Source organism: Chanodichthys erythropterus, chromosome 8 (genome assembly GCF_024489055.1).
Source record: "Chanodichthys erythropterus isolate Z2021 chromosome 8, ASM2448905v1, whole genome shotgun sequence".
Lineage (NCBI taxonomy): Eukaryota > Metazoa > Chordata > Actinopteri > Cypriniformes > Xenocyprididae > Chanodichthys > Chanodichthys erythropterus.
Genome location: NC_090228.1, coordinates 10,673,828 through 10,691,520, shown reverse-complemented (window position 1 = coordinate 10,691,520; position 17,693 = coordinate 10,673,828). Strand labels below are relative to the sequence as shown.

The following is a 17,693-nucleotide window of genomic DNA, read 5'->3' as shown; positions in this document are numbered from 1 at the left end:
GTTTATAATGGACTCAAAAAGTTCTTGGACACTCACTCCACCCTAAAAAGTGCACGGATTTCATTTGTTTGAAAGAAAGATAACACAAACAAACATGTTTGTTAGGTTTTAAGCTGTGAATAAGTAAATGTTTTGCTCAAACTTAAGATTTAAAAAGTATTTGGGCCAATGGTCTGTGTTTTGGACACTTTGTGGTTGACCTTAGATAGCATTTTCATTATGTTCATAGTTAATGTGATGAACTTTGATTAGACACTTGTTTGAACATGAGTAGAAATGGATTTAAAATCCACTTAAAGGGTTAGTTTACCAAAAAATGAAAATTCTATAATCTTTATTACTTACCTTCATGCCTTTCCACACCCGTAAGACCTTGGTTAATCTTCAGAACACAAATTAAGATATTTTTATGGCTCCGTGAGGCCTCCATAGGGAGCAATGGACACTTCCTCTCTCAAGATCCATAAAGGTACTAAAACATATTTAAATCTGTTCATGTTAGGTTCAATGTTAATATTATAAAGCGACGAGATGCTTCTGCTCCGAATGATTCAGGAAGATTCAGAGCATTATGAATCAGTGTGTCGAATCTGCTGTTCGGAGCGCCAAAGTCACGTGATTTCAGCCGTTGGCAGTTTGACACGCGATCTGAATAATGATTCGACACGCTGATTCATTTATGCTCCGATGCTTCCTGAAGCAGTGTTTTGAAATCGGCCATCACTAAATAAGTCGTTATTTTGTTTTGTTTTTTGGCGCTCCAAAAATATTCTCGTCGCTTTATAATATTAATATTGAACCACTGTACTCACATGAACCGATTTAAATATGTTTTTAGTACCTTTATGGATCTTGAGAGAGGAGGTGATATCAGATAAAATATCTTAATTTGTGTTCTGAAGATTAACGAAGGTCTTACGGGTGTGGATAGTGTAAGTGGCAAATGACAGAATTTTCATTTTTGGGTGAACTAAACCTTTAAAATCACCTCGACACCAGCTGGTTACAGCAGGTAATTGCAAAAGTTAAGAAAGGTTAGTTTTAAGAAAATGCTAAGCACCATTTGTTTGCAGATGCTACTTGGTTTGTTATTTTACTCTCTATGATTGTTTTTCATAATTATTATTCTATATCTTCATATATCTATATCTATATATATATATATATATATATATATATATACACACACACACACATTTCCAAATAAAACTTATTTATATTTATGTAATAGGTCATCAGCTATGCTGTGAATCAGCATTAGTCACCCAAAAAATAAGTGACAACAGCATATGTGAGACAGAACAGCATCCTGTAAGTAAATAAGCGAGAAAACATGTACATTTACACTTTATTAAACAAGCACAATGTGAGACAATGAGAAACACTGTGGTGAATTATATTTTCGAATAGTTTACAGCAATGGAGAGACTCAGATAGCAAGGAAGAGTAAACGGGCTAAGGAGGTGGACGAGACAGATGTCAGTCTGAAAAGAGAGAGATCGCAAACGGCTGTGGTAGAGACAGAGAGAGAACGAGCAAGCAAAGGAGAGATTAAAAATAAAAAACGTAGTGCAAGCAAACAGCCGGAGGAGAGGCTAAGTAATGTACTGCATGGACAGTCTACAAATGCTTTCAATAACGAACAGAGTAAAACTGATCCACAATATTTTTTTATATCAAAAATATATCAATGGGTCTATGACTACATGAAATAGAGAAAGCACATACAATATTAAATATGTACATTTTGTATGTAAGTATTCATCAAATCCTTATATACACAAAATTTAGTCCCAAACAGTCCAAACATGAACGCAATGTTGACAGAACATTGCAGCTGTGAAGATTACAGAGCCACAACGTAATTCCAATGTTGTCAGGATGTTGCGGACCGATTGGGTGAAGTCCCTGTGATAAAGTACAGTCAGTTTTGAAGTGCTATGTGTTGATGTGCTTTCAGAGAGAATCATGCACTCCCTTGAGTCGCTCCCGTCAATGGGATTTTGGTTTCTTCCATAAAAATGCAAAGTATAACAACTCGAAAAAGGTGCTAACAAAAAAATCAGGCCTCGGCGAAGTCGTGCTGACCGCTGTGCATGGATGGACCGTTTCTAAAAAAAAAAAAAAAAAAAAAAAACACAAAAACAACATATATGAGGCTTCATAAAACATTAGAACGTGAAGAAAAACAAGTGCTTGACAAAAAAGGTCTTTTTTAATAATTTTTAATTATGATTTGTTTAATAATATACTTTAAGATGTAAATGTGTACATATGTGTGTGTGTATATAACATTTTCGTAATTAATGCTTTTGCACATATAGCCAACCAGTGGCAGACCTGATGTTTAAGAGCTGCTCTGACGTTGAACTTTTGAGCCCGTGGCAGGACCAGACTCCTCGCTGTGTCGTTTTCCAGATGTCTGGAGGATGCTGCTGTGCAGCCCTCGTCCTGAGAATGAGATTTAAAGATTATAATGCTACCTGTAACATCTTTATAAAGTTAGACTGGTCTTTGGTTAAATGTGGAGGTCTTTACCTGGCTGTATAGCTGTACCAGGTATCTGCTGTGAGTCTTGCCTGTAACACATTATGCTACTACTGTTGCCTGCAAAACCTGCAAGATAAACACTATAATGACATGTCTTGCATTTGGAAAAATAACAATACTGCTGAGATTTAATGACATTGTTGATAATTGCGGATATAGATATTGACACGTCGTTGGTATAGGTTTTGTACCTTGCAGTGGCATGCTGCTGGTTGTTTGGTGGTCTCCTTGTGAGTAAATCATCCTGCCGTGCCATTCACCTTGAGAGGTGGGTGGCATCTGATAGCCTGAGATGAATTAAAAAAGATAAATCAGATATAGTAGTGTTTTCTGCATCTCTTTACTTTTCAGATTATGTGTTCACTGGCGTGACCACAACCATCCAATCAATTACTGATGGCCATATTCAAGTTTTTTTCTTGTTTGAGAAGCAAACTCAGATATTTCACTCGGATATACATCCCAAAAAATAAGAAAAGGCTATCACGACATCCATTTCATGCTGACTTTAACCCTCTGGTATTGTTCATTTGGGGGTCACACTTGTATTGTTCACGGTCGAAAGTGACTGAACACCTGAAATGTAACTTTTTTTTCTGTTTTTTTTTTTTTTTTTTTTAAAAGTAAAATCAATACTTTGTTCAATAATATTTTTTTTATTTTGAGAGAATTTCATGGTACTAATAATTATGTATGCAATTATTATGATAAATATTTTCCCTTTGAATAATTTTTTTATTGCTTTTCAATTAAATCTGTATTTCATGTTAAAATAGAGACAATGCCTTTAAAATCCAATTAGTGCAAAATAGTGCCATCTGGTGGGAGTAAAAAGGAAAAACATCTAATGCCATGGTGTGACCACTAGATTCCTATTTAGCTCTATATAAAACGGCTTATAAATTCTCTAGTTGTTTTTTACGGAAGAGGATTAGTGTCAAGCAATAATAAAAAAATAAAACCATCTCAAGATTAAAGTTGTTGAAAAAAGTCGAAATAAAGTGTTGAGAATAAACTCATTAAATTACATGAATTTTACAAAAAAAAATTCTTCGAATTTTTGTTTGCGTAATTTAACGACTTTTTTCTCATAATTTTATGTTTATTCTCAACACTTTATCTCGACTTTTTTCTCGAAATTTAACAACATTTTTCTCATAATTTAATGACTTTATTCTCAACATTTTATCTCGACTTTTTTCTCGAATTTAACAAGTTTTTTTCTGGTAATTTAACAAATTTGTTCTTGTAATTTAATGACTTTTTTCTCATAATTTAATGACTTTATTCTCAACATTTTATCTCGACTTTTTTCTCGAATTTAACAAGTTTTTTTCTGGTAATTTAACAAATTTGTTCTTGTAATTTAACGACTTTTTTCTCATAATTTAATGACTTTATTCTCAACATTTTATCTCGACTTTTTTCTCGAAATTTAACGAGTTTTTCTGGTAATTTAACAAATTTGTTCTCGTAATTTAACGACTTTTTTCTCATAATTTAATGACTTTATTCTCAACATTTTATCTCGGCCTTTTTCTTGAAATTTAACAACTTTTTTCTCGTAATTTAACGAGTTTATTCTCAAAATTTAACAACTTTAATCTCGGGATGGTTTTATTTTTTTATTATTGCTTGGCCCTAATCCTCTTCCGTAGTTTTTAGACATAAATACTTTTTTTCTTTTTTTTTAAATTGTGGATTTGGACATTCTCAAAGACTTTTTTGCCAAGGTTTAGATTTTTGTTTGTTTATTTGAGATGTTGAATGATGTGTCAGTTTTTGTATTAATTTTAGTCAAACCTGAACACAGAAATACATTTTGTTACACATAACATTAAAATTCAACAAAAATGTAACCAAAATGAATAGGAATGCTTTATCAGAGTTATATCAAACCTGATATGTGTTTGAGTTGTCTATTTTGCACTCTTAATATTTCAGAGCGTCAGCCCTTCATTGCTGTGCACTTTTTTTCTGCATTGTGGCTAATTTTTAGATTGTACACTACACACAAAAATTCTCTGTATTTTTGCATTTTTGCCTATTTCCCATTCATTTCCTATGGCATGTGTTTTTGACTGCGAAAAACACAAGTGTGACCATTTTTTTATGACCATTTAGCTTTTTTTTCTTTTCTTGTGGACACATAGCAACTGCCGCAAAAGTCACTGAGTTTCGTACCATTGATTTTTAAAATTTCAAAACATTTATTTTTTCAGTCGAAAATGGCCGAACAATACAAGAGGGTTAAGTCATGGTTTAAGTTTTACTTAAGATGTGTCTAATATGGGCATAGCTTGCATAAAAACGGATAGAGAAGTTTGAGAATGTGCAAACCTGAAGGTGCAGTGATTTCCTTGGTCACATCTCCTGTTTGGAATCCCATAAATGTAGTGGAATTCTCACCATTTCCATTAGCGTTGGATGGCACTGTTGCCAGCAGTCCTGTAGGGGAATGAGGCATCAGTCAGAGACTCATTTTAGATCCTCTGCTATTTTTCTGCTAATTCAGGTATTAAATCATATTCAATTTACACAAATCCTTTAAAAAATTAATAACCTAAATCAACCCTCAGTATCCTCAAGCTTATCAGTTCATATAGGATAAACACATTTACACCATTATGTTTTTGTACGTAAAAGTATTTAGAAGTTACACCAATAAATGTTGCAGAAGCCTATAGGACAATATAGCGAGAGCGAGGTATGGGTTAGTGTGGCATTTTCATTTCCCTTTTCTGTCTTACCCAGGCCATGGTAGCAGGATAGTTGCTGGTAGATCTGTTTCATACGCTCTATGTTAAGGCGGCTTGCCTCTGCGTGATGCACCATGGGTTTGGGGTAGTGTACACCAATTATACATTTGGCTGCTTTCTGGACGCTTTCAGGAGCACTCCAGGGGTCGTAGATATACTTGGCTGGGAAACCCCTCAACACTGGCAAATATCGCCTTCAAGAGAAAAGGGGAGTACATTATATACATATATATAATGTAATCTATTACATTGTAACAGTGCAATTTCTGGCTATTATCTGTGACCAGGACAGCAAGTCTTTGTGGTGTATAGAGAGCAATGGTATCCAGGGTAATATCGGCATACCACCACATAGGATGAACCACATCCAACAGAAGTAACTGTTGAAGCAAGAGGAAGCTGTCTGAAAGGAATGTCCAGGTACTAACCCAGACTGTATCCAAAAACATAAAACTACAGCTGCCCAGCTCACTGCAGAATTAAATACGCACCTCAACTCTCCTTTTTTAAAAAAAAAAGATATTCGTCAGTATTCGTGGTTGAGCTGCTATAGCCAAACCGTTTGGTCACTCGTGCCAATGCCAAATGTCGGTTTCATTGGTGGACAGTGTGGAACATGTATTGTTCTCTGATGAGTCCACCTTCACTGTCTGTCCCACATCCGTGGGAGTTATGGTGTGAAAAAGCCCCAAAGAGGCTTAACACCTGGGCTGTTGTGTGCCCAGAGTGAAGCGCAGGGGTGGATCTGTGATGGTCCGGGCGGCAATATCATGGCATTCCCTACTGTGCTTGTTGGGCGTGTCACTGCCAAGGACTACCGAGCCATTCTAGAGGACCATGTGCACCTAATGGTTTAAGCATTGTACCCTGAAGGGGGTGCCATGTGTCAGCATGATAATGCACCAATACACACAGCAAGACTTGTGACAGAATGGTTTGATGATCTTGAAAGTGAAGTTGAACATCTCCCATGGCCGGCACAGTCACCAGCTCTAAATATTTTTGAGACACTTTGGGGTATTTCAGAAAAGCATGTCAGAAAACAATTTTCTCCACCGGTATCACATGACCTGGCCACTGTCCTGGAAGAGGAAATGCTCAAAATCCCTCTGGCCACCATAAAGGACTTGTATCTGTCATTTCCAAGATGAATCGATGCTGTTTTGGCTGCAAAAGGAGGCCCTAAACCATACTAATACAATTTTTATATATAAATGTACTGGATATTGTGTAAATTTAAATAAATAAATAAATATATATATATATATATATATATATATATATATATATATATATATATATATATATATATATATATATGACCCTACAAGTTCAATTAAGCCATCAAAATATGTGAATAATATTCTAGAATATTTATACATTTTAAATATAGAAAAAAGATCAAAACACTTTACTAAGATATTTATCTGACAAAATTATGTGGCAAAAAATGCAAACTACAGCAACAGGATTTATTTTACTACACAAAAAAAATGCATAGAAGCACACAAGAAAAAGCATACAATGACTACAACAATCCGTTATTAATATGTTGAAAAATTAGATCCATGTAATTTGAAATTTATTGTGTTATCCCAAATAAAATTATTGACTTTAAGCACAATAATATGTTTACAAAATCTTCAACAAATATTTAATAATATTTGAATAAAGGGTGAAGATGTACATTTTTCTTGGCCAGACATATACTATATAATTTTATTAAATGTTTTGGGGTTGAAAATAAATTTTGTTCAGAGGCTAAATCTTTTTATTTTATTGTTCTTTGTTTACAGTGTACCATTCTAACTCACCGTATGTAGTCTCCGTTGGGGTCAGTGCGACGGCCGAAGCCCACGGGACAGTAGCAGTGGAAGAACTGCTGGAAGAAGGAGCTGCAGGACAGCCACATCCAGCTTCCTGCATTCACACTCCAGTCTGCATCCAGCAGCAGCTCCTCAAAGACCTGTGAAGACAGATGCATGTGAGTGCTGCCACTGAACTTCTGTCATTTTAGTAAAATACATAAAATAATCACAATAATAAGCGCTTTATACTTTCATGCCCTCCTCCCAGCTGATCCACAGGTCTCCGCGGGTGAGGAAACAGGCAACTGCGTGTCGGGCCAGATGGTGGATCCAGCCCTCTTGCCTCAGCTGGGTCATGATGGCATCGATCCAGGGGAAACCTGTCCTGCCCTCAGCCCACTTGGCCAAAGCCTCTGGGTTTTTGTCCCACGGGATCTGCACACAAATGGGGTTGCCTTCCATCTTGTCGAAGCGTGGGTTGTTGGTGGCGGCTGTGTAAAAGAATTCACGCCACAGTAATTGGCCATAGAGGGACAGAGGTGGTGAGCTGTTCTTTTTGACCTATGGAGAAAAGTGTAATTTACTCACAAAAGTGATAATTGAGTCCATTTAATATTAGCAACATCATTTGAAGTACATAAGATACACATGATGACATGCTGACCTTTCTGTAGAGGTCTGTGAGTTTGAAGTAGAAGAGTCGACAGGAGAGGCAGCCGAATCTTAAATATGGACTCAAGCCAGTGGGACTGGCCAACAGTGAATTGGCATTCATTCTTGGACGCTCAAAGTTGGCAACCCAAGCCTAGAAAGAAAAAAAAGTATTTGTTATGAAATTATCATTAATTTACAATAATAAGGATGTCTAGGGGCCAGTTTGTCTTACAAACATAACATTTACTTTTCTTAATTTCTTACAGTAGGATTGTGCATCTATGATCTGTGTTTTAGATGTCAATATTATTAATCCTACAGTTGTGCATGTGTGATTAAGGAGTGTCTCCAACCTTTCTCTCCAGGTGCCTCTCTAGACGAGTGAGGGCCTCTGTTTCTCCTCCAGGCCACACGGCTGAGGACAGGCCCTCTGTGTCAAAGCCTGTTTCAGGAAAAGCATCAACAATTACACTTTTTACATTGAAACTTTTAAACATGAAGACAGTTAAAGGATGTATTACATACTGTTTAGTATGCTACACGTTTAAGTTTGAAACTTATTTTTTTGAAAGATAGAAACTGACCAAGCTCTTCCAAAGAGGGAACCCCGAACTTCTCATCATGGTCATCAGAGATGGGCGTGGTGCACGACCCCATGACTTCTGCTGTGATGGTCTCTGCCGGGATCTCCACCGCCTCCATCCTGCTGATGAGGGTCTGGAAGCGCTTGTACGTGAGCGGAGACTGGCCTCCATTTAGCTCAATGATCCTGAGAGACAACAATCCACCAGTGAGTAAGAAAAAATAAGTCATTACAGCTGACTCTTTGCTAAGCCTCACCTTAAATATGTTACTAACCAATCGTACCTTATCAACTGTTGGCATGCGCGATATCAGACAAGCTTTTGATCGATTCTAATGACAATCTATGGTAGTCCTGTGCGTTTGAGTAGTTACAAAAACATTATCCAAAAATAGGATAAAATGTTGCAGAGGCTGACACAAGATACTGGCTAAATCTTGAGAATATCATTAAGAACACCTACATTTGCTCCAAAGTAAATTAGGGGGCATTTACACTACGCAGTTTTCAACTTAAAACTGAAAACTTTTTTGGATTTTTGGCTGTTCATTTTACACGACAACAGCATTTTGGGGGCCTGAAATCGCAAGCTTTTGAAAACTGTTTTAAAGTGCACGTTTTTGAAACTATACCTAACGAACTACCTTGAAACGAACTACAAAACGCGAATTAATGCGCATGTGTATTACGTGTTCAGTCTATAGGCACATTGTGTTTCTTTACAAAATGACATTGTCAATATATCTGGCATAAAAAAATACAACGTTTTTAGTTCGGATCCGTGTGAACAGGGATCGTTTGACAATGTTGTCGCCTGTATGCACAAAAAAGCAAAGGAAAAACTTTTCCGTCTTTGGTACATCATGTAAACCTACCCTTCATGTATTTAACTGTAATTTGCATATTGATTTTTTAGAAAAGAACTGATTTTCTAAGCAAGGAAAGACAACCAAGGGAGGTGGAGCTTAGCAAAGGGTCAATTACTACAAACAAATCAATTGGTAAGTTAAAATAAGTTGGATGGATTTAGAAGTACGTACTTGTCCAGATCGTAGAGCGTGTGAGAGATGCGAACAATCACCTCCACGCCTGCCTCATTGGCCAGTTTCTTGATGGCGGCATCTCGCTCCTTTCCAAATGGCTCCGAGTCGTACTCGTAGGACAGACGAGTGATGTTCCACTCCTGGACACGTTTCAATATCATACCATTAGGGGGGCATACAATAGTGACACACAATAGTGATAGAGAGCCAAATCACGAAACTTATGGAAGATTAAGTGCAAAATGTCATATTTAAAAGACAAAATGTATATATTTTTTGCGTCAATTGTATTCCATCTAATCCAGAATTGTTTTCCTGGTGCCTAGATCATTACTTTACAAATCTAACAATTCAGTCAAATGAAATGTAGCTGGACCTTAAACAGCCTGGGGAAGACATCAGTGGGTTGGCCACGGATAACGAAGAGTCGTGAGTTGAGTTTGCGGAGGCTGGCGTCCAAGTCTTCCAAACACTGCAGTAAAAACCTAAACAACAAGAGACATGACATGTATTTATAGCCGCATACTGATAAATAATATCATGCACAATAATATCTAACAATAAGGCAGGTCTACTCCACAATAACTATTGCAGTGCTATTGCACTGTGCCACAGAACTGTAAAACATTTCAAAGAGGGCAAGGCATTGAACAAGAATAGGGTAAAAAATAACTATCCACTGACAGAATAATGGCTATAATTATAGATAATTGCTTGGTGAAACTACAGTGCATTCATGCATTTCATTTTCAATTTTTACCCAACATTTTAATAATTTAGCACATTAAAATATAATTTTTTTTTTAATAATTTTTTTTTTTCCTTTTTTTTCTAAGCATTCAAACTTTGAATTGATAGTTTTAATGATAAAGAATTTTCTTTAGTATAAATATTCAATTTGTAAATACCTTTCAGTTTGATAAATGGTGATATATCATGCATGATTTAGTATATTGGAATACATTGATGATAACTGATTAATTACTGCTTTGGAAAATAGGGGTAAAACATGGGATATTCAGAACGCCTGAGTCAGCTTGAAACCATTGGCATGATTACTACATACAAAGAGCCATGCTTACAGCGAAAGAAAACTGCTAACCGAACATTGATATTTTTATTAAGTGAGGGGCTGCCATTAAAACAGATTAAAGCCCTTAGCTGTCATTGTGCATCTACAGACACTTGATTCATCTTAGCAGACTCCAATGACCCTGAATTCATTCAAGATAAGATCTGATTATTTCTAATATCAAATGAACAAAACTGAATATACAGTTCTATTAATTTCCATTCACAAAACTGAATACCCTTCGAAGTTTTGGCGCCGCTAATCACTTGAAAAAATCATGCGATTATTTCATCCTCAATTTGGTACTTTGTAAACAAGACTTTACCTTTATAATTATGCTTCCTTGGCATTGCTAGAACCAGTTGAGCTATAGGAATATACATTTACCGATTTACTGTATACTTTTACTGTATATTGAGCGATGCAGTCCTGTGTAAAATTTTCCATCAGAATGCTGTGGGTGGTTGCTGGGGCACTGACACAAGGTTTCTAATGTATTCTGAATTGTTTTTAATGTGTTACTATGTGAGTGTTTTAGGTGGTTGCTTACTAGTCTAAGTCAAAGGCCACATGAGTCTTTAGATACTATTTGGTTCTCTCCTTCAGTGAAAGACTACAGTCTTGTTGCGCTATTTGAGGTATCTTTCAACCCATCAACAATGTAGACAAGTTGCCTGCTAAATTTTTAATATTGCATTTGCAAACTTCACCAAAGATTTTTTCATTCACTTTTTAAGCACTGGATGGGAATTTAACGATGCCAACTTTGATACATAGAAATAATTGGATAATATGTTGATTCAGTGAAATAGTGAATTGTCTGAATGATTCAGTCCATGATCGAGATGAAGACTTTAATATTTCAGTTGGATTCGCCCATCGGCTGTCAGATTGGCTCATTATAAAGAACCAAGCCATGTGAGCGATTTGAATGCAAACTGTACAGAACGCTTTTTTGGTGTACAGTGCTGTTGAAAAGTGGTGCAGGAAAACCAATTGATCTTTTAAAGTAGCAAGCAGCAGCGATCGGAAGAGCACTTGGCCATGATGCATTGTGTTGTTGACCCAGAAACCCAGTTCTTGTTGCCTGCAGAATCTCACATATCCTTAAATGCTGAGTAAGAGGAAAGCTCCAGCCTCCAAAGCTAACCTCTTCTCAACCCCAAGACGACCATTGGGTAATCTTGACCAAACTATACTCCATCTCAAATAAATCTCTCTAAAACTTTCACACAGTCAGACACAAGAATGTTATGTAATTTGCATTTCACGGATTCCTGTCTGGGTCTTAGTGCAGAGCAGACACTAGCTTAAAGTGTCTTGGCATGACAGTTTTCATTTTAGTACAAATTATGTTTTGTTCTTATATGACATAATGGTGATGTTTCTGTCTGGACTATAAACTAACCAGAAGATGCTAAACAAGTGCTCAACAGCGTGATCAATCAAACATTTATTTAGTTTCACATGGATTATGGTCTGTTTAAAAATGGAATGGGAAAAAAAAAGCTAGACGAATTAATATAATATAGTAGGAAGTGAGCCATGTGGATTGTCCAGTTGGACATGGGATCTTTTGACTGAGTAAGCAACCACCTAGCAACAAACAACCTAGCAAACACATAAAACCACCCTGGCGCCTAACATCATGGCAACAGGTTTGCTTAGGTAAGCAGCATCATTCATATTTATATAATTTGTTTTTTGTAATTTTTGCAATTATGAGTGGTGAGTACATTATAAATGGATGTATAATATGGTCATGCATAATAAAGCTTTAATATGTGCTTTATAAGTACTAATAAACAGCCAATATCCAAGTAATATGCATGCTAAAAAGCAATGGTTAATAATGAGAATTGGACCCTAAACTAAAGTGTTACCAAAACTTCTTACTGACCCTAAACTTTTGAACAATAGTGTATGGAAACACAGGAATTTATTACCTACACAGGAAAAGTTTTTTCTTTGCGTTTTTCACATAGACAGCAACGTTTTCAAAAAGATCCCCATTCACATGGATCCACAAAAACAAAACACTGTATTATTCATGCCAGGCCAGTAGTTGGTGATGTCACTTTGTAAAGAAAAACGACTTTATAGACTGAACACGTAATACGCACAATGTCACCGTTTTCACAAATTCATGTTTTTATTCTATAACAGTATAGTTTTCAAAAACGTGCTTTGCACCAAAAGCAGTTGACATGTAAATGAACAGGCAAAACGCAAAAGGTTTTGAAAACGGTGTCAGGTAAATGGCCCCTAATAACAAGAGACAAAGAAAACCATGACTAGAACTTAACCAGAAGAAAATTAAACTAAACATAATCCTGACATCTCTCGGTTTTGGACCTCACTGTATATCAGTGTTTACAAATGATTCATGCTACACCAAATCATCTGTCCTTTTATTTCTGTACTGTTGTACAATCCTGTCTGTTCCACATGTCCTCACAGGAAATGTTGTCCTCTACATGCAGTCAGTGATAATGTGTAAATCCCTGTCTAAGCCGCAGCCTCCCTCTCTTTGTCATTGACTCGCTGCCCTATGATTGAAATCAAACACCGTTGTCTCCCAGTCATCTGATCCAGTGACACCCAAACAGAACCTGGGTCATTTGGTCAGGGAACACTGCAGTATCATGTTATGGGACTAGCTGCAGCACTGTTGTAATGATTGCAGAGATAATATAGTGCATTAAGTTCAAATGTGAAATTGAAGTATATCAAGTTTGTGGTGTACGTTAGCATTCAGTTCTACAGAACAACATTTTGCTATTTTAATAATATGAAATATATATATATATATATTTTTTTTTTTTTTTTCTTTTTTTTTTTTTCTCAATATTTTAATAATTCATAAAATATATAATCACATTTACAGAGCCAGTATGGGAGTAAATATAATTGCAGTAACCAAACAGGCATAAAGTAAATTAGATTTTATTAGTTTATTATTCTATATCATGTAAAATCACAATCTATCTTCCCCAGTTCATGTAAACTAGATGGGTCCTATCAGAGCTTATTTTGATACCACGGTGAATAAAGTAGGTCACCATGACTGGGCATGTTACTAAGCATTTTGTAGTAGTCATTATTATGATCATCCTCTATATAACACACCGACCCATTTCTGATCCCAACACAATGAGACACTAAGCGCTGTTACATTATCATCACAGCAGGTCACCTGTGCCGTCCAGCAGACCACCTCAAGTGTTTGAACACACACATTTATAGAAACCGATACACATGCACACACCACATGCTATAGTATTAGATAAATTGCACCAAGCATTAAAAAGCATTGTAAAACACAAACACAGAAACTCATTTTTCGCATTCTCATTTTTTCCAAACCCATATAGCTTTCTAATGTGGATCACATAAGGAGCTGCTTATGTGCTGCTTTTTCCATATACAATCAAGTTAGTTACATTTCATCACCCAAGGCTATCATGACTTAAGATAACTTTATATGGATAAAGAGTGATGATATTTTTGTGTTTTTTGTTTACAGTTTACAGTCCCAAGTTCTCATCCTCTTTCATTGTAAGGAAGAGAGCAGCATGAACATTCTTCAAAACTCCTCCTTTTGTGTTCGTCATGGAAAGTAAAAACCGTTTAGAATGACAACATGAAGGTGAGTAAATTACATAACATTTGTTTATGGATAAAATATACCTTGAACAGTTTAAGAGGAGTGTAGTAAGCAAGCATGGTTGTGGAGAACTGATGCAAGGGTCTGTATTATGCAATATTGCTTCTAGTCAGGGACTCACAACAGACTCTGTAACTAATGCATTTGCTTACTTTTTCTTATATGCAAATGCTACAAATAGCTTATATAGTGAACATCTCTTCTTAAAATAAATAAATAAATAAATGAATAATCTTTAACCCTCTGGTGCTGTTCTTTTTTTTTTTTTATTACTTTATCGGAATGGTATGAAACTTGGTAAAAGTTTTGGCAATTGCTATGTGAATACACACACACACACACACACACACACACACACACACACACACACACACACACACACACACACACACACACACACAAATCATGGACATGATTAAAAAAAAAGTTAATTGGTCCTCAAAAAATAGTCTCATTTTTACCCCTCGCAGTCAAAAATTACCACATTAGAAACTAATGGAAAGGAAAAATTCATCTAGTGGAAATGTTTGGTACTGCGCCCAAACAAAATCTTACTGAAAGATAATTTTTAGAGGTATCAACCTCAAAAAAATTCGAACACAACTTGTTTAGATTTATGGCTTTGATTTTCTCTGTTTTAAAGTAAAACGTGTTTTGGAAAATACATTTAATATTTTTCACAGTAAGAAACTTAAACTTCACTTCACTTCACTTTTTCACTTCAGCAATAATCTGCCAAGTGTCTTCTTTAAAAAGAGACCAAACTTAAGTCTGTGCTCCAAAGCATTCAAGATTTAAGACAGTTTAAGTTGGAAATTTCATTTTCAGGTCTATGCTAAAAAAGTGATTAACAGGTAATAAATGGATATTAAAGGTGATAGAGAGGATTTTTTCGTCGACTGAGTATCCAAAGACTGTTACTGAGTTTTGCGTATGAGTTTTGAGCGCATGCGTAAGAACAGCCCCCCTCCTTCACAGCTCACTTCAAAGGAACGCCTCCCAAAAATCGTGCACGAGTATTGGAACACGAGTGTTTACCACCGGCATTCGCTGTGTCGTGTTTTTTGGATTCATTATGTCGGACTCACCGCAGGTAACTCATAATCTGCAGTTGTTACTCCTGTCTCCTGACAAAAACATTGCATGCGGCGCCTGCGGAGTGTGGAAAGTTACTGGAGCGCGCAGCCGCGCTCGTCTCTCACAAGGAACGTCGCGGCAGTGATTGACAAGTCAGAGGGCCATTCGTTTGGCTGATGTTTTTAAGGCCCTAACTCATGCACAGGTGATGTATATTAATATTATTACTTTCAGTGCACCTAATAAATAGTTTTTTATCCGTTAGTAAAGACAGTTTCAAGTAATATTGCACAAAATGTATAAAACAAAACATCCTCTTTAGCACCTTTAACTACTCAATAAATGTAATTTAGTACTCTATTTTATTTCGATAATGTTTTTTATTTAATATTTTGTATTTATAGTACATTCATTTCATTGAAAAAAAGGTCATTTTTGATTTAATATTATTTGACTACAGTTTCAATACTCTGCTCATTGCTAAAAATAAATAAATTAGAACTCACTCTTTTTTTATCTTGTATCATGTGCTGTGTATGACCTCACTGGAAGGTGGGATCAGGGAAAGTTTACGAACACATTAAGATATTTTGGCTCCTCTTTGAAAACCAAAATAGCCTTACATATAGACCTTGACTGAGTTTCAATCAGTGTTTCAAACAAACTGCCTTACTTGCACTGAAATTCAGAATCAGAAACCTATTCAGAAGTGCCTTGACATTGATAGACAAGCTGCAAGCCGTCAATTGGACCTTCCTCAACCAGTAGGTAGACTCAACAAATTACAAAACATACTAGTTTCCCTTTATTAATTCAGATACTATGACATAATATGTAGTCCTGACTGCAATCAACCATTAACCAGTCTGTAAAACCACTGATAAATTGTAAAATGTCTTTGTTAAAAGCAAAGTCTATAAGTCCAATGCATTTTGTTATTACTGTACTTTTAGACTGGTAATGTTTTACCCTAAGAGTTTTAAATGATAGTATGTGTATTTAAACTAATGGAGGTTTTGCATTATTTTGATAAATGTTCATCAGTCTCTTATTGCAGTGATGCCACTGAAATAGAATAGAATTGATATAATAGAGTATGGAGTAGAATAGATAAGTAGAAAACGGATTATAATAGAATTAAAATACAAAATTGAATGGATAGAATTGATCAGAATCAAAAATTAGTAGAATAGAATATATGTGAAAAGATTAGAACAGATTCGAACCATAAAAGAATACAATAGATTACAGTAGAATATCATTTTTAGTAACATTTTTTTTCCCATTCTTGTTAGCACACTACTCAAAATAAGATATTGTAATGAATTCAAAGCACATATATTTTATTATTTGACATCCTGATCCATTACCTCCACCTGCTGATCCCGACGTTCGAGGATCCGGCGAACCAGGGGTCAAGGATGTACACACATCGGACATTGTGGGCTCCCTGGATGGAGTCTCTGAGTGATGGATTGTCGTGGAGCCGCAAGCCCTTCCTGAACCAGTGGACCGTATTTACCACCATTACTTCACTCAAGTCCCTTCAAACGCTTTTAGTATGCTGGGTTGCTACGACACAGACCTTCTTCACTTTGCTCTACTACACTCCAAAGAAGAAACTGCTTTCAAATGCGTAAAAAAACGACAAATATTCAAATAAAGTTACTGTAAATGTTCGTTCAAATTAATCTGAATATCTCCGGGGAGAAAAAAAAAAAACAATTAACCTTGCTCTAACAAAACACTTTCCATCATTATGTCTATTGATTTGGAACACGACCACAGTTGAAGCATTGGAGCACGCGCTGGATAACCGCGCAACAGCCGAATACACGACTGGCTTTAGGACCAGGACGCAACGCAAAGTACACTTCCCTGTTGTATAACTTGTTTTTCTGAATTACCCAAAATAATCAACAATAACTGTACATTTTTTATATGTCGCATGAAGAGTAAGTTCAGCTTTGAGTTATCTTCAATCCCAATGCGCGCGGTGTTCCAGCTGAAGTCAATACGGAGTCTGACGTGAGAGCCCGAATCAGAACGATTATGTAAATACTAATATTGGCTCGAGCCCCTCGTAACCGCGTTACAGGCAGCTGTAGCAAAATAAAGCAAAATCCCTCATGAGATGAGACCTCATATTAGGTATCCTACGTGTCTTGATTGTTTTCCTTCAAGGTTACGTGAACTTGCAAGTATTTTCCCACGGAGAAGGTTCCACACACTTTCAGCCATGCACTTCAGTCAGTCGACTTGGCTCCACCTTGGTGATTGCGCACATGAAGAAGCGCGTTCTGTTTTGTCAAGCCCTAGAATGACGTAGCTGGTCCCCAGTCACGTTCCTTTGGTGTGATATCAGGGTGTGATTAACTAATGCACTAACCGGTTATATTTTATAAAATGTTGTTCACTAGATATTGTGCATGAAGATTACTCTTGATATCGTTAATATTCATATGATAGCAATGTCATTT

General features: G+C 36.2%; 1 protein-coding gene across 1 annotated transcript; it reads right to left on the bottom strand.

Annotated features, from left to right (window-relative positions):
* Positions 1 to 1,332: 1,332 nt before the first annotated feature.
* On the bottom strand, positions 1,333 to 17,512 carry cry1a (cryptochrome circadian regulator 1a). Its single transcript, XM_067391767.1, has 14 exons — positions 16,584 to 17,512; positions 9,774 to 9,882; positions 9,395 to 9,537; positions 8,356 to 8,540; positions 8,125 to 8,213; positions 7,782 to 7,922; positions 7,367 to 7,678; positions 7,124 to 7,275; positions 5,301 to 5,503; positions 4,891 to 4,998; positions 2,742 to 2,837; positions 2,539 to 2,616; positions 2,341 to 2,451; positions 1,333 to 2,111 (listed from the first exon to the last, which is right to left on the bottom strand). The coding sequence occupies exons 1-13, from the start codon at positions 16,739 to 16,741 to the stop codon at positions 2,348 to 2,350; spliced, it is 1,878 nt and encodes a 625-aa protein (XP_067247868.1). The 5' UTR covers positions 16,742 to 17,512; the 3' UTR covers positions 1,333 to 2,111; positions 2,341 to 2,347.
* Between the last annotated feature and the right edge of the window lie 181 nt (positions 17,513 to 17,693).

Bases quoted from the DNA above. Each gene is read 5' to 3' on its own strand.
- cry1a (XM_067391767.1), bottom strand. From the start codon at position 16,741: ATGGTGGTAAATACGGTCCACTGGTTCAGGAAGGGCTTGCGGCTCCAC. The intron at 8,541-9,394 runs GTACGTACTTCT...GTTGTCTCTCAG, and splicing joins ACGCTCTACGATCTGGACAA to GATCATTGAGCTAAATGGAG. The intron at 4,999-5,300 runs GTAAGACAGAAA...ATTCCCCTACAG, and splicing joins ATCCTGCTACCATGGCCTGG to GACTGCTGGCAACAGTGCCA.